This window comes from Cygnus olor, chromosome 14 (assembly GCF_009769625.2).
Source record: "Cygnus olor isolate bCygOlo1 chromosome 14, bCygOlo1.pri.v2, whole genome shotgun sequence".
In the NCBI taxonomy this organism is placed as follows: Eukaryota; Metazoa; Chordata; class Aves; order Anseriformes; family Anatidae; genus Cygnus; species Cygnus olor.
The window spans coordinates 2,267,069-2,288,493 of NC_049182.1; the positions used below are offsets into that span (position 1 = coordinate 2,267,069).

Genomic DNA, 21,425 nt, shown 5'->3' on the forward strand with positions numbered 1-21,425 from the left:
ACAGAAATCACCCATATCTAAATCTGAAGTGTTGCTTTAAAAAAAAAAAACCAACAAAAAAAAACTTCAATGATAAAGTATTTCTAAAAAAAAAAAAGTAACTTAATTATTTGAAGCACAGCTTGCTCCACCTACATAACGTTTTGTATCTTGAGGCTGTAAGCAGGTGGAGAGTGTTTTCTTGTCTTAATTTTTCCTTTTTTTCCTGATTCGTGATATCATCAGGCTCTGTGTTAACAAACTGCAGAGTAAAAGCACCACGACTTCTAATCTGATGTTGATTAGCTCTAGATTATATTTAGTGGAACTAAGTAATTTCCTGGATCTGTTTTGCTTCCTCCTGGCTGAAGTAAAAGCACCAGCGGCCCCATTGTGTCTGTGTAGGATCCCGATGCCACCTCTGTGGCCTCAGTGTGCAGCCCAAATGGGGAGCTGGGGACCGTGAATCGCTGCAGCTTCTGCGTGGAAAAATGGCAGGATAACCTTTCGAGTTGCCTGTTAGCCTCTTAGCGTGTCTGCACTGGAGACAGAGGCAGTTTCCCTGCGGTCTTCTAATGGTCAGGATTCCCAGATGATAATGAATCTTGCTTGGTTTTTGTTTTCAGGGCTGGCTATCGGCAGACATAAGAATTTTGATTAAGATTGGTCAGATAGATGTATGAGACAAAAATAACAGATCCCTTGTTAACACTGTTTAGAGATGGATTCCCTTCAAAGCAGAGGGTCACCTTCATGCTCTTGTATTTGAACTACCCAAACTTCCCTTTTAACGTAAAATTATAAAGTTCCTTATCAGTAAATTACGATTGCTTTTTAGAAAATGTGATGTTTGCAGATGAAATTGATCTATAAATAGACTTCCCTGATTCTCTTTCCACCTTCTGAGACCTAATGAAATGTAATAATTAGCTGAGTTTAGTAGTAAATAAATAGTTACCCTTTAGTATCTTTTTCAGAATTACAGAAGACATTTTAATGACCATAATTTAAAATGTACATACTGACATAAAATGCATAGGCATCTAATACTAGCGATAGTGCCAAAGATTAAAAGAAAATAATTCCATGTTTTCATCATTTATATTCATTTTCATTGCCTCTGGTGTTTGATCTATCAGTTTGTGTTATGAAGCACCAACAAATGTTTTTGAAGAAGATTAAAAATGAACAAGAAAAGATGTTTGTTAGTGGTAACATCAGACTTGCTAACAAGTTCATTACCAATTAATATAGAGCATCTAGTTTTTCAGCGGGTATTTGGCAAACAGCTTGTTTTCCAGCAAGCAATCAAGAGAAAATAACATCATAAACTCGAATGCTGATGATTTCTCATACATTTACTGTGGTCCTAATGCATATAATAAGTTAATGCAATTGCATTTTCTACAATATGAATAAGTTAAAAAGCCTTTGCTTGCTCCATCAAAATTGAGTTTGACTTACGGGACATACTTAACAAGAATATTTAACGTGAGTTTGGTTTTTAAATTCGGAGCTTAAACTTAAAAATAAACAAAAAACTGATAGATGTTCTTCCATGTTGAAGTGTTTGAACGAGTCCTGTTCTTGCATTCCATAAAAACATTGTGTTGTTGTGTGAGAAGAATTTGCTGTATAGAGATCTTTTCTTTTCTGTTCTTTCCTGTCTACATCTTTCTTCCTGACTCTCAACTGTTTTATTTTTTTCCTGTGCTTTTCTGTTCAAATACATGCTTCAATGTATATGGCTCTTGCTTACAGGAAGAAGAGGTGGAGAAGTTTGGGGTAAGTGTAGAGATGAATGCAACTAAGATAAATAAAGGTTATGCAACTCTTAACATACTGCATCCTCCTCGTTAGTGCATGCACCTGAAATACAGCATGCATTTTATTAACCCTGCAATACATATATTTTGGAAAACAGGAATAAGGGATTTACAGTCAATTTTATACTGCAGCTATAAAGATTCTGAGTTGCTTCTGTGTGCTGGATAAGTTTTTTGCGTTTTGGCTTACTGCATAAAAAAAAAGCTGCTGTGCAGTTATACTGGAAGGCGAACTATTTTTGGAAATAAATAACGTGGTCTTTACATGTAACAAAGTTTTAAGCCATTACGCACTTTAAACTGTAAAGATGAATTGTGATAATAATATATAAATTCCCCTTCTGAAGTTTGAATTTAAGCTTCAAATTATTTGTTTTTAGTATATATTAAAATGTATTTCACATTTCATACACCAGAATCCTCACTGAAGTTTTATATGTGTGAGGATTGACTCTTGAAATGACTACAAATGGGAGTAAAAAGATTGCCTAGTGAAGTAGCTGACACTTCCACATAACAAGTGATTTTAAGATGACATGGTAGCAGTATTTTGTGTGTTCTTATGTGTGTTTTTGCACACGACCTGTTATCTGTGTTCCTCAGCCTATGTGCCTTTGCACTTTGAAACTCTGCTACTTTACTTATTATGGGCATCTGGTTTAAAGCCAGCTCTGCTTTAGTGTGCCAGCATTTTGCAGGGAGGACGGATGCAGGAATGCTCCCGGCGGTTTGCTCTTGCTGCAGTTGCCTTGCAAGCCTCAGAGGAAGCTTAGCGTGGCAGAGCCGTTCAGCAGCAGCGGGCACCCAGGCTCAGACTTACCCTGCCAGCAGTGAGGGTGACAGCAGCAGTGTCTGTGCTAGGCGGACAGGGGAGAGCAGGCTGGGATGCCAGTCCCTGAAGCGAGCTCAGCATCCTGTAGATGCCCCCAAGGGGGAGCTGGGCTAGCAGTGGTCGGTGGTCAGCGATCACCTGCACCCAGTGCCGCTCTCAAAGAGAGTGCCTGGACCCCTCTAAGCACCCCGTCCTGCTGTCACTGCCTTTCCTCCCAGTAGTTTGGTTGGTGATCTCTAGCCTTTGGGATTGCTGTGAGCACAAATCAGTGATAAGAAATTATTTTTAAGGAAAATGGAATTAAAATGATTCAAAAAGTCAAGTCTAGATTTAAAAGAAATGGTGTACTTATGAAATAAAGAAATACATATATCGTTAACAGAAAGATAATTTATCTTCCTATAGAACAGATAATAGTTACCTGTAGGGGAGATCAGTGACTCCTTGGTTCAAATGGGTGTCAACAGTCCATCGTGACATCTCTTGCTCTTTGCCTGCAATAGTCGTAGCTTTCTATTTAATTAAGCTATACATTTCCACTCTGTTTTTAAGCTTATATTTTCTCTTAGTTTAATTTATTAAATGTCTCAGAAAGTATTGCAGGCAGGTGTCTTCCACCATTTCTTTGTTTTTAAACTTAGTGTGTTTGATACTTCAGGCGTATTCAAACAATATGTTTAATTCTAACTCTTAGCTATTACAGTTCTTCTCTGCTGGAGTTTGTTTAGTCTGCCACTTATGGTTCTGTAAATGCACCCAAGATTTTGATAAGTAACCTTACTAAGAATTTAGCCCTTGAAAATAAAGTTAATTCTGTGATCTCCATTTATTAAAATAAAATAAAATTGGTTAGAACAGAGGTGGCCATATGACTTTTAAAGTTGAAGCAGAGTTGATGTGTATATTTAACTATATCAAGGTCAATTGTTTGGTCACTGATTCAGTGTGAACAGGAGTGACAGCCATGAATAGTAATTGATGTGCATTAATGATTTAGTTGACTGATTTAGTTTTGCTTCAGTTGCTGATAGAATTGGCAGCTCAGAATTAGGTGTATTCAGGAGCTTTGTCTTTCATAATTGTGAGTCTATACATGTCCAAGTATATGTGTGTCATCACTGCCTTCCTGACCTCTGTTGGGATACGATTTTTAATGAGCTGCTCTTCTGTGGGGTTTTTACTTAATTGGAGAAAGAAATTAAGTGCGCAACAAAATGTACTTTGCATATTTAACACAGTTTTTCCTTACTTAAGCATAGTCAGAAGCTCAGTTTTCTAAGAGGATTACAGTAGTCACTCGTGTAGTCAGCTGGATTGTAAGAAGTTTCTGGCGTAAGCCTGAAGCATACAGTGGGTACCAGCTTCCTTAAACCAACAAAGTTATCAAGTTTATCCACTATTACCGTCTGCAGAAATAGCGTGGGTTTTGCAGAACAAGCCTGTGATTCATTAGCAGAGCAAAATGGGTACTTTACACAGTGTTGCGCCTCGTCCTTGCTAGTTCCACACTTTCATGTGCAGTCCTTTCCTAGGCTCCAGTTGCTGCTATCAGTTTTACCAGAACATTTTAAGACAACTGTTGTTTTAATGCTGTTCATCTTTTTAACTCATTTGCATCAGCATGCACTAGCCCTAACTGAAGATTATTAATCTGCTTTGGGGTGTGCTACTTAAGCTCCTCGTTGCTGTCGAGAGCCAAAAATTGACCGCTTTGCTCTTTTCTTTTCTAGGTCTCTGAGCCAGGGCAGCACGAACTCGAACATGCTGGATGTGCAGGGAGGCGCTCACAAGAAGCGAGCCCGGCGCAGCTCGCTGCTCAACGCCAAGAAGCTGTACGAGGACGCCCAGATGGCGAGGAAGGTGAAGCAGTACTTGTCCAACCTGAACGTGGAGACAGATGAAGAAAAGATCCAGATTCTGTCACTGCAGTGTGAGCCCGCGTATAGCACTCGTAAGTATAGTGATGTGTAAGGGCGGCATTACCACCAAATTGGTGAAAATGTTGTTCCTTCCCTAGAAACGCTCATTTAAGATCTTTCTCTTCTCCCTTCAAGAAAAATTGCTCTAGGAAATAGCTTGTTTGTCAATTCATATCTTAACTAATATGGTTTCAGCAAGCCAGCATTTATATTCTGGTCTTGGTTGAGTTCAGAAAACTTCAATGATATTTTTTTAATTTTGACCTTTAGTTCTTAAACTCCATGTCTTTTTAGCAGCCTGGAAGGGAATTCAATAGTACGTTAGCTATATTCTTGCCCTGCTGTCCTTGTACAGAATTAGGAAGGATAAAAGTAACGTTTACCATATGAACAGCAAGAAAATGAAAAGAGACAAAATCAATATAAACTGCAATGACTTACAGCTTAGAATAAACAAAGATTGCTGAGAAGCAGAAGTCAAGTCAGTATTGACTGATGGGATTGACATGGCTTGACAGTCAAAAATAGAGGACTACAGCAGGAAAGTTTTCATAATTTGAAGTCCTGTGCAACTGTCCAACTAAAACTATTATCTGCTCTCTTACACAGTGCAGTAAATTCTTATTTCAAATTGAGAAGAGGTAATTTCATTTTATTTTGGTTCTTAGAGATTTTCAAATGCCCCAACCATGGAGTTGTCTCAAAATAGAACAGTAATAACCTTACTAATCAAAATAATGTTTCATGCTTGTCCGATGTACAAATGCAGCATTTTAAGTCCTTTTTGTCCTCAAATACCATTTTATCTGTGATGAGATAAGTTAAGATCATGAATAGATGACATCTTGAAGATAAGGTTTTAGGTCCTTTCCATTATTCAGTATTAGGAGTGCATTCCTGTTATTTCCCAAAGTGCCTCCCTATGCATTTCTTCTTAAATAGCAGTGATATAGGAAAAGGCCATACTTAGTTCCCTTTTTGAAAATGTTAAATCGTGTTTTCACACGGATCTTATGCCTGAGGTCGCAGGACATCACAGGCAGATGCAAGGCATCTATATGCTGATAGAGGTATGCTTCTCGTGCTCTGTTCAGCTACGTAGGTAATGGAAGATATGTAATGGTGTTTTTATGCACTCTTTTTTTTCCCGCTGTAGAAAAAACAAAGCATGCCAGGATGAATTCTTAATAGATGATATATGTGAATACATAACAGGTGGTTGTATTGCGCCCAGGAGACGAATATAAATGTTATGAGGTTATTTTTCAATTCTTTTGTATTAGGCAAATATGATTTAAATAAATATTGTTTGTACAGTGCTAGCCATAGATATTTGGAAGTTAAAATCTGAGAATATATATTGACTGTTTTACTCCCAGCAGTTAAGCAAATCAAGTCCTTTTTTTTTTTTTCTTAAGCTTCAAAAAAGGAAAATGAAGGCTAAATGTACTTGCAAGTAAATATAGAAGAATGTCATATTATCAAAGTACCTATTTAAAAAAAGGTGGGTGGGGGGGAAGGTTGATAAGTACGTAATTTGCAGAGCTAGCAGAAAGAATGGGGAATGGATGTGCAGCATGGGGGAGCATCTCCTTGTGATTTTTTTTTTGCATTGGAGCTGGAGAAATATAATGTTCCAGGGGGAGGTGCTCTGCACGTGGTGTATTTGCCCACATTATATATATAAATTCTGATGGGGTAGATTTGAGTCAGGGATCCTGGTATGTAGTTTTGGAGATGGTTTTTGTGCAGATAACTTTTTCTACTCACGTTCAGAAAAGTAGGAGGTGTACAACTGCCCACTCTTATCTCAGAAGTGAAATTCTGCTACCTTTGCTAGCAGAAACAATGAGCAGAGGTTAATCTGCAATCCACGCATTTCCAAGATAATTTAAGGGGAAGTCAGATGGCCTAAACTTCAGAGTTTATTAATTGCTGTGTAATTAAAGTAGAAACTGAATCAGTTTCCTGCGTTGTAAATCAATTGTGCCACCTAGTGAAAGGTTTGATGCTGGATGCAAAGCAACCATTCCTTCTCCCTTCTGTGGCATTACGTAATTTTGAAGGAGATGTTGCTATTAAGCTTTTGTGCCCTATGTACAAGCATTTAAAATATGGAATTTAATTGTAGTAGAAATAAATCATATTTTTGTCTTTGGATGAAGTACTTCTATGACACTTCAGAGAGTTCAGTTTTTTTAATGTCATTTCATGCACCTGTCTCTTCAGTGCAACAAGCTAGGAATGTTTGGAATACAAAACATTTTGAACGTTCTATCTGCTTCATACAATGGTTGCTTTTGACTGTTGGTGCTTAGAGTGACTGTAATAATCCTGCCGTTCAAAGTGCAAGATATTTATGTCCAGTTTTTCCATAACAGTGACAAAGAATTTAAGTGAGAGAAGAGGGGCGAAATCCTCCGAAATGTCTCCAGTACCCATGAGATCAATCGGCCAAACCACTAAAGCACATCAGCATCAGCAAAACAGAATGAGTCAAGTTCTTCAGGTTCCAACTGTGAACTTATATCCCAGTAGAAAGAAGGGACTGACAAAGGATCATGTCACATTCAGTGAGTATCTTCAGCTATCTGGAACTGTTTGTAGCTGGGTGGATTATTTGAGACCTCTTTATGCATGTATCTCAGTTAATTGTTTAAGAAAATGACTTAGACTTCTAACTAAAGCGATCTTTCTATCTCTCTTGAACAGGCCAGATATACAGCATTAAGTCTGTTACTCTATTTTCCTACATTCTAAAGAGATCATGCTTCATCTGAATAGAATAGCATAGTTAGTTTATTTTCATGACAAAACGAAGTATGATACTTCTCGATGAAATTATTGGAACAAGTCAAATGCATTTAATATTTTAAGCTCTGGAACACAGTTATAACAACCTTATTGTCAAAAGGAGAAGCACTTGTTATTAGTTGTTCCTAGTGAGCTCTTTTGTTTCTACGTTTGCCAGTTGCAAAGCAGTATTATGAATTAAAATGCTTTTGGTGTATTTGCATAACTGTTGGGTCATTTAAAAGGTAAGGTTATTTTAAATGGTGGGTTATTAAATAAAGTTAGTTGCAGTTAGTAAATGATAGGAAATGATTCTATGATACACTGAGCATCAATGTTCATTAAAATAGTTTTAGAAAAAAGTCTATTGCAGCATATGTGTTACAACAGTGGTTGTAGTTACTGTTTATTCTCAAGTCTCGTCTTGAAAGCCTGTGCATTTTGATATATTCCAGAAGCTTTGTTGAGAGGTATTTCTTCATTCTCTTATGTTAAGTGTTCAGTGTTAATACAGCAAACTGAGAACTTTAATGAACTCTTTACCACCGTCCTCTGCAAGATTGCAAAAGATACCGAATTATCAGTTTGCTAATTACTGTGGTAAACTGATTTTGCTAATTGTGCTGTGTTTTGTATAGTGCCTGCAAGTACTGATTTAAGAACTCCTGATTTAGAAGATCTTGAATGCACTTGTTGGCTATGACGAAAATTGTTTTTAGTGCTGTCCCAACAGTGTCATGGGCAAGGTTTTCCTCCAAGCTTTGTGCTTTACACAGTTCTTAGTCCTTTGTCAAAACTACAGCCAGAGTATCTGTTGGGATGGTTCCAGTTGTGGATGTTTCAACACATTTCAGTTGAGCAGCTGGCAGTAGCAGCATCGGTGATCATGGCATGCAGAATTCATCCAAGCATCCGTTCCCATTTTGTTGAATACTTCAGTGATTGTTCACGATGATTTTTTTGTGGCCACAGATATTGCTAACTTGAAAAAAGAATAATACGTAGTAAATGATTCCATTGTTGTTATAGGTACAGGTTCTCCACAGAAGTCATTAAGCTTATCTGAGGAAGTAAGTACTAAGAAGCAGACAGAAGACACTATGTCCATGGCATCTTCTTTGCACTCCAGCCCACCGGCTTCTCCTCAGGGCTCTCCACGCAAAGGTACGTGTGCTTCATCAGTGCTCACAGTGTGCAGCATCTGTCTGAGGAGCTTGTGCCAGTGCCCTACAAAAAACAGTGTGACAGTGTGTGGAACATTCCTTGGTAATTACATGTGAGAGAGAGAGTAATTAAGTTATATCAAGAATAAAGCCCTGCATTTCTGTCAATTAATAATAGACATTATTTTCCAAAGTGTTTATATGTTTTAGCCTTAAAAGTGACCTAATGTGTAAGGAGTGGAATAACTTCAATAAAACAGCTTAAGTGCTTCTGACAGAATTCCCAATAGGTCTTAGGTGCTTTGACACCCACCAGTGCATCAGTCCAGATCTAGGTGACCACGTAGGTGAACATGATTCTCAGACCTGGGGATTTCCTGAAGACAACGAGGTTGCATGCAAACTGCAATGGTTGTGACATCTTACATTTTTGCTTAAGGTAGCTGGATTATCGGGTGATTAGATGGAGCTGGCGATAAAATACCGTTGTAGTTCTCCACAACAGATGGTTTTGATAGCTGTGAAAGAAGTGCATTCGTCCAAATCCCAGAGTTGTTATTCATATTTATGTTCTTGTGCACAGGGCTTTGTATATATCCCTGTCTATCATGATGCCCCAAGAATCCCTTTTTCTGATATCTTCATCTTAAAAGACCTGCATCACTTCATCGTTAGTCAAGCTTGGATGGGAATTCATTTGAAATCTCTTAACACCACTTTCTAGTCAGCCAGTGTGGTCAGTGTTGAACAGTGTAAGGCATTTCTCCATCCCTGCTGCGCTGCTTTTGACTCACTGACAGCCCAGAGCCACTGGGTTGGCATGGCATGGCATGGCATGGTGACTTGCTGCATCTTCTCACCTGTTGCAGTGTGAGATCGTGCTGGCCCATCCACTTTGGCTGTCACAAGATCTGTTTCCCTTAGGAGAATGTCACTTGTTTTACTTAAACACAGCATATGTACAAGAGCCTTAACTCCTTGGATTGCCAAACCTGGTTCCACTGAGATTCCAATTCTCTTGTATTTCTCTTATAAACATGTTATTTTTGCTGAGTTTCTTTGTAAATAACGTTTTATTTCTTTGGGGATTATTTCATTAATTCAACTTGCTTTTCGCCTATTTTTAGCACTGAATTAATTTGATTAAGGTAATCCGTATCCTGTTGTGTGTGTAGTGTTAACGGCTTATTGAACTAAAATTAGGTGCTTCACAGACAGCTGGAAGACATAATTTTAGGCACAAACACATTTCACTAAATCTGAGATTTAATTTTCTTTTAAGTTGTACCCAAGTCATGTGCAAATAAGACTGAAGAATTATTTTTTAAATCAACACATTGCTTTTGTTGTTACTTACCGAGATCTGTCTGTGTGCACTTCATTGTAGTTGGTAACATCCAGAGGTCGGATAACTGCAGTCAGATGAATCTCTCTGGGTCTTCCTCATCCCTCGCCAGTGAAACCAGTAACAAGAACAGCGGACAGCGCAGCTACGGAATAGGTGGGGCTTACTTACAAAAGAAAATTCAGATGATTGTCAAAGCAAGAGGCAGTTCTGACATAAGTGAAAAGGGAGAAAGAAAGGATGAGAGTGAAAAGGCAGAAGCTGAGCATGAGCGCAGGAGAGAGAAGGGACTGCTGTTTGGAAGACTTAGGGAAAGAAGCTTCTCCAGGGAAAGAACAGCTTTTACTGCAAAAAGGGAAACAGAGCACAGTCAAGCCTCAGAAAGCAGCAAAAAACAAAAGGACAGAGACAGTGATGCACTGAACACAGCAAGTATCTATAGCAACAGCAATCTACTGACATGTGACTGTCTACAGATGGGGCCTAGAAGGAGAAGGAAGACTGTCTGATGTATTTTTAGAAGAAAGACTATGATGTCCATTTCATATCAGATACACTCATGTAACCTAAGTTATGTTAGCATTATGCAGTGGCATACAGGCTCGTTAAAATATGTTTCATCTTTTTAATGTACTTCCGTTCACCTTTTCAAAAATAGAAGATATTTGTGTCAGTATAACTAATCACCCCTGCAATGTAGTGAAGGAAATAATGTGAAGTTTAGAAAATCAAGGAACAGGTACAGTGAGTTCTGTTGCTTACTGTTTTGCAAATGCCAGTGAAACAGAAAGTTCTGTAATGTTCTTTACATTTGACTCGAAGTAGTGCTTTGTACTATGTAAAACAGATGATCACTTCCAGCGTTGGTGGGGTTTGTGTATATTTGCATTGGCCACATCTTATTCTGCTAAGCTTTCTAGCCCGGCAAAGATTTGCATTTAGCCTGTTTATGTATGTGTGCCGTTATTTAATGACTCAGCTTTCAGACAGTGCTCATCTGTTTAACGCAGAGGAGACCTTTTGTTCTACAGATCTTTGAGGTACTTGAAGAATAGTGTCTTAAAAGGGACACAGTGAGAACGTTTCTTAACTGTAGTACAGCGGTGTTGATTATAGAGAGCAAACTAAAGAATATGAGGTAATATTACCAAAGGAAAGGAAACTAAAATTTGACATTAAAAACGCTAGTCTTAAATTTATTGTTATTCATAAGTTTGTCAGTTCTCTAGTTGGATAATATTGATGATATTTAATGCTCTTAGAGCTCTTACAATTGTACAGCAATAAGCAAGCTTAAACTGTGAAATCTCTCAAACTATGAGTTGTATGCTCGGTGGCATGTATGCCAGTGGCTCTAGGTGCCATGTTATATGATCTTTGTTATTTTTTGTGGACTTGATGGCGTCGGTCTTCTGTATTAAGGTGTGTGAACCACTGGCATGGTTTTCAATTGCCTGATCACTTCACATTTTCATCCAATTGATGTGAATATATGACAGTCCAGCTCAAAGGCACAGGTAGGTAAAAATGAAGTGAAAAATTGAGCAATTGGCAGGAAATTGTGTAAAAAAAAAAAAAAAATCCTAATCTGAGGACTTTGTCAACTGTGTATTGATATGGTCTCCTGTAAAGAAGGCAGGCAATATTTTGATTAGTTTACATACATTCATTTAACTATACATGAAGCAGTTGTTGATGCAGTATTTTCAAATAAAGGTTCTAACTTTGTAATTTTATGCACATAATGTAAGGCATATTGTAGTCTGTTTCTCAGTGAAGGCAGGATAAGGCAGGGATGTATAACTTGACATGCAGTGGATTTGCTATAGAGAAACTCAGTGGGAACTTCAAGGAAAAAATATTTAAATACAAACAAACAGAAAACAACCAACAGACAACAAAACAAAATAACAAAAAAACAACACAACAAAACAGTTATTAATCTAGAACCTGTTGCCCTCAAACAAATGGGAACAACCCACAGCTGTGGGACAGAGTTATGTGAGGCAAAATATTTTAAAAAAAAGCAAAGCAAATGGCTTTACCAGACACCTCCTGAATTTGTTGCCTGACGGTACAGGAGGACGAGCTTCACTCTGCCCATAAGATGGACTTATCCAAATAAATAAATGCTCCAACAGTCTTGAAATCTGAGCATCTGAAATTTTGGGGTGTAAAAGAGAGATGAAACAACATAATGCCTCATTTCCTGAGTTGCGAGCCCCTTCCCACCGGACCGGGGTCAGTCCCTAAACCTGAAGGCCCTCAGAGTGTGGTTGCCCTCAGACCAGCACAGATGCACTTTGCCAAATTCAAGTCATTTCAGTTCTATCCCTCATTCTCTGGGGTCATCACAAGATTTAATCAAGTTGTCCATACTGAATGCTTTTTCTAATATGGTCTAGGGACAGGTATCCCAAGCTGAGTCACCTTAGTTGTGCCAGCAGAGGAGTATACAGGATACGTGTAACCAGAGCCCATGGAAGACCCTAATAAAGCAGCACTTTTTATGTCTACTACTGGTACTAGTGGAAGGTTTTGGATGTATGGGGCTATACACATCATTTGTATTTGAAACAAGTTATTTGAGTGCAAAGCCAAGCAGAAAAAAAGTGTGGTATGTTTTGCTCTGAAACTGGTGAGGTCTTCAGCTGTTTCCCTTCTGCGTGAGGAGTGCTGGTGTCTGGTCCGGCTCCTGCCAAAGTTGTTTCCCACTTTTGCTTCCTGATCTGTTAATTCTGGAACAGATAATAAAACTGAAACGGACCATATGGCTTATCCCTGAGTGCTAATAGCTCAATTTTACCTCAGTCAGCATCTCCTCAGCCTCTGCCAAAATCTTTTTTTGAGTCTCTCATGACAGTAGGCCAGAGGAAACTGTGGGAATGCATGGCTTTTATAATAGGGGACTGAGTACTTGTAAGATTAGAAAGATCTGATCTATCCACCCACTGTGCGTGCTGCAAATGCTGATCCTGTTGACGTTGGTTTAACCATATGGTCTGGATGGCTGTGGAGTTGCAGCTAGGTTACGGGGGGCACTCAGCTTGCATTAATAAATTGCAGTAGTAGGTGCTGGCAGATGCTAAAAGCTTTAGTACCGTAAAAACTTCACTGGACTGTTTGTATGCAAGTAGAATTTTGTGTTTTTTTGTCTTTAAATATCCATGATATGTGTGTTAATGCTCCATTGACATACCCAGTGATCTCGTTGACTGAGATGTTCTCTTCTTCTCTCCTGTAGGCTACGCCCTCATACCTTCCACGAAATCCGATAACTTCTCGGACTCCAGTCACAGCGAGATTTCATCCCGATCCAGCATCGTGAGCAACTGCTCGGTGGACTCAATGTCGGCAGCGCTGCAGGACGAGAGGGGCTTGTCCCAGTCGCTGACGGTGGTGGACCCCACGGGGGCGGACAGAAAGGAGCACCCGCAGCCGCTGACAGACTACGGCCAGCCCTGCCCCGGGTGAGACAAGCTGCGTCGGGCTGGACATGGTCCTGTGGCGTAAGAGAGGGGAAAGAAGCTTTTGGCAGGGTGCAGTTACAAACTCTAAGCTGTTAGAAGCTGGAGTGTTGGCTGCTCTGTATAGGAAGTGCACGTTTTCCCATGAAACGTATGGTATTACGTGGATAAACAACAGCTTGCTCGCATCACTGGGGTTCAGATGGATGTCTCCTGCAGGAGACTGCAAATGTATTAAAAGCTAGTATGACATCTAACAAATCACTCGCTGTGAGGTACTGAGAGAGCAGAACAAGAACAGGATACCAACAGTATCTCAGTCAGCAGTACCAGTCACTTAACGTACTCTAATATGATTTTTAAGGATTTTTTATTATTATTCTTTGCCTAGGCAGAGTGGAAGCTTGCTGCCGCTGTCTTCCTGAGAGTTTGCACATGTGGTCTTGTTACCTTAGTGCAATGAGAACGCATCCTGAGGTGCCCCTTAAAACTGAAGCTTTTTGGTTTTGTTTTACTACATTTTAAGCCTTGATCCACAGAATTTAGTATGTGGGAATCTCCTTGGGATAGCGTGTTCTGTCCTCAGATGTTGCAGCTTCAAGTCAATGAGAGATTCTCCTTACGTTTCTAGTCTTTACAGGTTGTTTTAAAAGCAATCTAATCCTTTTATAACCGAACACTATAAGGAGCTGTGTGTTGTTTCTGTATGATTGATTTTAATACACCAGTATTCTGCAGAGTTCTCTCCCCTGTAAAAAGAACTTGGTGTATGCTTTGCCATGGCGATACAGCCTTTAAGAAATTGTTATGTTTTATCCCATTGTGCTAAAATGGGCATTAAAAGGTGCGCTTCATAACCTAAAGTAATTCCCTTTTCTACAAGGCATAACAGATGCTGAGTGTAGGCAGAGCTCAGTGTGCTGAGCAAAATGCCCCTTGCACTGGGTCACTGGCACCTTGCCTTCTGGATGTGCAAAGCCGCCTTCAGAACTGAAGCGCAACGCCAAGGACGTTGCTGCTCTGTAAACTGTGTTCTGTTTGCAAATCAAAGGCAGATTGTTCAAGGTTTGTGGTAGCTCTTCTGTGCCTTAGTTTCAAGGGGTTGTGGAGGTAAGAAACCAGATTTTATGCTAGAATTTAAAAAATAGAAAAGCAAGGGGGAAAAAAAAAGTTGTTTGCACATATCTAAGAAATGTTCCTGTCTCCCAGTGTGTCAATAAATGGGAGAGGTAAAGTGTTGAATTTTCATGTTGTGCTTTCCATGCATTTGTTAACGTAACCTGAAATAGTTAAGAGACTTGAATAATGCCTAGCACTTGTAACTTCTTGTTTTCTAAACTCGTGCAACCCTGGCTTTATTTATTTTTTCTTAATTATGTATTGACAATGACTAGAGCTTCAAAAAGGCATTTTTTTAACAAGAAATTTAGTTTTTGAGGTTTCAGAATTTCTGCCACTCCAGATCCCTTCCACAAGTCACTTATGCCCAGTATTTCCAAATGCTACTGAAATATAACTACCTCACTCTGACATGCTTTGACCAAAGGCGTTTTTTTTATTCTGAACTCAAGTATATTATTTTGTTTTTGTTTTACAAGTACAGAGAAAAAGTGGTGTAGAACCAAGACGTAATTACACCTCTGCTTTCTATCAAGTGCTGTCTTGCTGCAGTTGATAGAGGAAAGCTGCTGTGGACCAGGCTTTTAGGAGTCTGAGGTCAAGCCTCTTAGTGCTTGCTGCAGACTTGCTCCTTCTTCCAAAGAGGAGCTGCCCTCCTGCAGCATGCACTAACAAGCCAGGAACAACAGCACCTCTGTGCTGGGCTTGCATGTGTCCTGGCCTTGCTGCATACCGGTTTTAAAACCAGAGATCAGTTGCCTCTAAAACCAGGTAATTGTCTGCATACACCGCTGTTGTTTTAAATGCTAATGAGTTTCTGATTCCTGTTGTTTCCAACTGCAGCTGGTCAATCACAAGGCCCGCTCTGATCAGAGGGATGGCCTTCACCTCGTCCATGAGCAACGAGGAGATCTCCCATGACCACATCACAGTAGAGGCAGCAGACAGTGGCCGGGGAAGCTGGACTTCATGCTCAAGTAGCTCACATGACAACTTCCAGAATATCCCAAACCAGAAGAGCTGGGATCTCCTCAATTCCTACCGCCACACCCAGCTGGACGGACCTATAGCTGAAGTTGATCCCACAAACTGTTACTCAGAGGAGGCTTATTTATATTCCGAAGCCTTTTCCAAAAACAACAGGCAGTCAAAAGCCAGCGTGGAGCTCGATCAGTCTCGGCAGAGCTGGGCCTCCTCGAGCTCTCTGTCGGACACGTATGAGACAAACTATGGGACGATTAAGCGCAGGGGGCTGGAGAACTCTACGTCAGAGCAGACGGAGGTTTTGGACTCTAAACCAGGCACTGACACAACTTACAAAACTGTTACTTCGAGTACAGAAAAAGGCCTGATAGGTAAGCCAAGCCAACAGCTTGTGGAAGCTTCTACATCTGTTTTGCATTTTGATATTAAGTTGTTAAGAAATGACATCAGCAGATCTGGGGGCTGGATTGCATGTTAAATTCAGCTTTACATGTGGTTTTAATCAGAACGCTACTCAGAGAGTGTGTTTTCAAACCACCTTCTCTTGCATTAGGAAAATTGAAATAATAAAACAGCACACTTCCCAGTCACTTTATGGGTCTGCAGGAGAACTGTCCTTGTGAAAATGTCAGGCAGTTCCTCCCGTAGTAAGACCTTTTTTTTTTTTTTGGGGGTGTTTTTGGAAGCCCTCATCACTGTAGACTTTCCTCTGGTAAAGAGCAATGAGCACAGCTCCTTGAAGAGTCCTTACAATACAGACTTTCCATGATCCTAAGAGAGAAGAGTGTGACTGCTGAGTGGTACAAAGCACCTCCACCTCTGGAGCTGGGGCACGTTTCATCCACAGGACTTCTGTCCCTGGAGGCTCAAGGGAAAAGCAGAGTCACTTCCCATCCTTGCTATGTTAAACTGCCATTTATTTGGGCACACAGCTGCAGTTTGGCTTCATACAAAATGAGAAAAACTTATAAAATGTCTTTTCAAAGATGTGCAGTTTTACCAAGCAAGATGTTCTTCCACTGTCCTAGTGAGTTTAGCAGCCAAACTGCCGAAACAAAGGGGAACTGGGTTACGAACAAGATAAAACATGGAGTGCAAAGCTCTCTAAACTCTAAGCCAAGAGTGCAGCTGAAATGCAATTTAATTACTGCCTAGATTGCTAGAGGGTTTATGTTATCAAAGGTAATTGTCTGAACAAACATTGCACACAGGGTGGAGGTCTTGGATTGCATTCCTCCTCCTTGCTTTGCAGAAGAAAGGCAGCGTGGGGGAGCCTTGCAGCAGGCTGGCCCTGAGCTTTCTCCTGTGCGTGGACTTCGCTCTTGTCGCCTTTCAGAACTGCTCGTGAGCTGTTGAGCTGTCTTAGGGCATGGCATGCTAGCAAAGACAGCATGTCCTGAATAGCTCACAGCTGTTTCTCTTGGTTTTAACTCTGTATATTGCACCGTATAGCTTGTCTCCTTGATGCAGTCATAGCACACTGGTAAGAAACTCTCAGCCGTGTGCTCCAGTAGAGCATGCATATGCCTACTTAAACAGAGACCTGATACAGGTGGATATGATTTCTGGTTTGCAAATGCTAATCTGGTAGCTATGCATCATCATACAATATGCCAAAGATATTTTTGCTTTATTTCACCATTTACTTATTCTGTATAGACAGCTTGTTACTAGAGTCTGTAATGACTACGTGCATTCAGAATATTGTAAACAAAACAAGAATCTTCAGTTCATTTGCTTAATGAGAGCTGGTGTTGGATAGTCCCCCAAAAGAATTGGCACATAACGTTCTTGCCTGAAACCTTTGAAACAGAGCTGGAAAGCCACTGCCCACACAGTGCTGCCAGAATGTGGTCTTGGCAGAACAGCCAGCGTGCTGACTGCGTGCACACCTCTACGTTGTGCAGCACCCAGCGTGTCTCGCTGCAACCTTTGCTTTACCAGCAAGAAAGTGTGGAATGGTGACGTTTCTTTATAAAGTGAATTATCTGAGAAGGTGATCAGCTGCTTTGAAGGGGGTCCATGATATACTTAGTTTTGCATCTCTAGTAGGTTTTGCTTAAAAGATGAGGAACATGGACCGTAACATTATTGTTCTAATCGCTTAAGTTTAGTTGTAATTATTAAATTATTTTTCTTAGCAGTTCCTAATGTTGTAACAGATTTCCCAAGTAATGATCTAAGCTTCAGTTGATTGCATTCTGCACTAGTGTTTCACCTGGTGATACCACACATGGAGAAAGAATTTTTTTTTTTTTTTGTATTTCTGGGAGTGTACAAGCAGCAGGAGAATGTTTGAGAGTCTGTTTTGTTTAAAGATGAAAGACTCACTATTTTTTTTTTAAAGGATGGAATATTTTAATGGGAACAGGAGAGGATTAAGAAGTTGCAGGAAGAGGGCCTGCAGCCAGCAATGTAGCTCCTTGTGGAGGGGCTTTGTAATCCCCAGGAGCTGTGGGAGGATGACAGAAACTACCAACACTTAGTGCTGTGGACATTAAGTGCTATTAGAATGTTTTATTTTGATAACATTTGTAAAATATTATCATATAGAGCTTTGCAAAAGTGCACATTATTCCAACTTTACTTATTACAGCAGACTATTTATTAGCTCTAGGAAACAGATGTAGCTTTCTCCTTTGAAGGAGAATATACCCACCTGTCAGTACTACTTCAAGACGAAAGAGGGGCTTGCTAGGAGGGCCAGCCACTCCCCGTCCCTCCAGGGAGAGCAAAGCCTCCTTCACCTCCCGTTTATTTCATAGGGACCCAGTTCAGCGCTAGTTACCTGAAAATGGTTTCTGTAAATCAGTAGTATAAATCTCTGCCTCTACCCACGTGTATTTGTTAAACCTCATACTACATGAATTCAGTTTTGTATATTTTACTATAATCTAAGCATGAAGGTAAAAGCTATCAGGTATAAACCAACTCATTCCTGTTACTAACACCCAGAATCTCACATATCCCCAGCACAAAGTACTGCTTTATTTTCATTCTTTCACTTTGTTGTAAGATAAGAAAATATTACAGTTGATGAAATAATTGAAACCGTAAAGAAAGCGAGCTGATTTAAATCTATCCATAAGAAGAATGCAAATGCACTGAACTAACAGATTTTTAAATTATCCTACCTTTGAAACTATCCTGTTGCAACACGCGCATGGAAAAAGCCCAATTTAACATGCATATGAGCCCCTGAACTGGGGGTGGGTGGGAGGGGAGGTTATTTACTAAGTTAAGTTTTTGTTTGAGAGCCAGTGGGATCTGAACGAGCAGTGAATGGGGAAGGAAGGTGGAAGATGAATTATGTGGGATGGACATTACAGTTAAATACTATTGTTGGTAGTCTGACTGCAGAAGGTGTAACGGAGCCTTTCCAAAGGCTTTTGTTTCCATGACTATTCCTGGTTATTCATCACTTGCAAACAGAGAACATAATTTAAGATATAGATTAAAATAATTTAAAGTATGTATATGATAAGCCATTATTTACTACTACAAAATTCAAACTAGTGAATGCAGACTCTATATACAGTTTGCCTCATAGGAGGAGTTTCACATGATACTAGTTTTTTTCTTCCTATAGCACAGCTGATTTGATAGCTTAATGTCTTATTACACATCCGTGAATACACTGATATTTTATTATAATGAATTTCTGTTAAGCTGCTGACCTGGCTTTTGGTCAAAGTCAACCTGTAGTCCTCACTGCCAGCTATTAGCACGCTGTGCAAAATAACTTTGGGCTAGTTGCCTTAATTTCATATGTTTCAGTTTCCCGGCCTGTAAAAGGGTTACAGCAGACTATAGTATTGCTGGGCTGGCTCTCCCTTGATACCTTAAAGCTCTTCAGCACCCTGTGGAGGAGCGGTGCCGCAGGAGCAGGGAGCACGAGGAGCGCAGTAACTGCAGGCTGCGTGCAGAGGTGGTTACAGCCCTGCTCTGCTCCGCTGGCATCCTGCCTGATGAGCTCACTGGTTCTGTTCTGACTTCTCGAAATAAGTACAAAGCGTAAATGAAAGCATAAATATCTGCTGCTGTCGTTATAACTAGTGTTTCTGCATTTGCGTTTTGTTATCAGTTTCTGTTTTGCCATTGTAACATTTCATGATTTTTTAATGTTTTGTTTGCTTTGTTTTCTCCTTTAACATTTCCATTGCTTATTTCTCGTGCCAGTGTACTGTGTCACCTCACCTAAGAAGGACGATAGGTATAGGGAGCCTCCGCCCACCCCTCCGGGATATATGGGGATTTCTTTAGCGGACATAAAGGAAGGATCGCCCCACCACCCACACCTAAAACCTCCCGACTATAGTGTGGCAGTGCAGAGGTCAAAGATGCTGCCCAGTGACCTCTCTAGACTTTCGTCAGCATCTCTCAGTAGCGAACCGGTGGCCTGTATTTCATCGAAGATGCCTCAGTGGCATAGTCGGCAGCCGTCCAACCCTAAACTAGCAGATATGACTGACGCAGATAGTGAAGAGGATGGTAGGTGAAACATCTGGCTCGGTAGATGTTAAGTGAACCGCCGTGTAAATCTGGTCTGTGTGTACCTCACAATGATGTTCTGGGCTTTCTCTTAGCTGTTCTTTGAGACTGAATCTTTATCGATCTCTGAATATACAAATATGTTTGTATGTGTGTATATACACGCACGCATATATGCGGTGGGTATATATATCTGTGTGTATATACACATGTTTAAAAAAATCTTCTATTTAGAAAAAACATCTTGATACCAAACACTTAATTGATATATATGAGACCTCCCAAATCCAAATGAGATGCTTAAGAACATGTAGATGCTCTTTTTGCTTTAAAACGTGTTTCTTTTTAGTGGTGGTGATGACTTTAAGGGACACTGTCAGGCTATAAATTGCATGCAGAAAAGCTCCAACCTGCCTAGGTTAAATAATTGATGTCCCACTGCTTTAGGATGGCACTGGGATGGTGACCCAAATCGATTCTTTTGAATTCAGATTTGATTGTGTTCTGTATGATTCTCAACTTGTCTCACCTTTGTATTCTAACATGCTGGCACTTAGCTGCATTAATCCTCAACAGCAATTTCTGGAGAATGAGTTTAAAATCATTGAAGAAAATAGCAGTAAATTTTTTTTTTTTCTGAAAAGCGTATTTAATAAAACCTGACTATAGCCCACCTTGGCCTGCCAGTGTCTCTTCTGGTTGAAGTCTCCCCGATCTTGTTTGAAGCAAGAGCTGATGCTGCCAAGCACAGCGTATATCTTGTGATCAAAATGCAAGAGATTTTTAAGACTGCTCTTGTCAAAACCAACTTGAAGTGAGAGGAATTACCACCTAATTGTTTATCTGCTGATTTACTTTTAATACTTACTGATGTGATCTCTCTGCACCCTTTCTAATGAACTAATTTTTTATTAGGATGTTGCGGTCATTTCTTTCAACCTGTCTGACTCAAAATGAACGTGGAATCTAGATTAAAACAATTTCTGATGCAAAATAGTCCTATCTTGGCCCTCCATAACATGTAAACAATGTTTAACATATATATTATTACTGCAATTCACATTTAGGGTAAAACTTTTTAAATTGCCCAGCATCAATTCGGTCGTGATATTATACGTTTTTGATGTAAAAATGAGGAAGTAATTGCTTCAAACATTGTAATCCAACCTTTTCTAAACTAAATTTAACCATGCACTTTTAGATGTGCTTCTCTTACTGTTTTTAAAGTGTCTGGTTAATTTTACTTGGAAAGCCTTTACAGTGATCACTGCATGTTGGGAAGTAATGTACTGGCTTTTCTCCCAAGTCAGTAGCTTTGGGGATATTGGGGGTTGCATGCTAATAATTTTTGGAGCATATGGGATTTTCTGTTTTGTAACACATATTTATTATATGACTAATACCTCAGACTGCTTGAGGATTTGTTAAATGGCGATACTTAATGTGTTGTGGTCACTTGTTAAGACAGCAAAAGCATTGCGCTGAAGCAGTGAAGTCTTAACAGAAC

The 21,425-nt window shown here is 39.8% G+C and overlaps 1 protein-coding gene across 8 annotated transcripts in view; it reads left to right on the top strand.

Annotated features, from left to right (window-relative positions):
- The window catches only part of RAPGEF6 (Rap guanine nucleotide exchange factor 6), a 125,025-nt gene that overhangs the window by 99,397 nt on the left and 4,203 nt on the right, over window positions 1–21,425 (top strand). For 3 of the 8 annotated variants that reach the window (XM_040573964.1, XM_040573965.1, XM_040573970.1), the window contains 8 exons: window positions 1,741–1,764; window positions 4,368–4,588; window positions 6,938–7,129; window positions 8,379–8,513; window positions 9,900–10,013; window positions 13,102–13,327; window positions 15,287–15,798; window positions 19,607–19,918. In XM_040573964.1, coding sequence (XP_040429898.1) covers window positions 1,741–1,764; window positions 4,368–4,588; window positions 6,938–7,129; window positions 8,379–8,513; window positions 9,900–10,013; window positions 13,102–13,327; window positions 15,287–15,798; window positions 19,607–19,918 — 1,736 coding nt within the window. The remainder of the gene's footprint in view (window positions 1–1,740; window positions 1,765–4,367; window positions 4,589–6,937; window positions 7,130–8,378; window positions 8,514–9,899; window positions 10,014–13,101; window positions 13,328–15,286; window positions 15,799–19,606; window positions 19,919–21,425) is intronic. The other 5 variants (XM_040573968.1, XM_040573971.1, XM_040573966.1 and 2 more) reach the window with 3 other exon arrangements.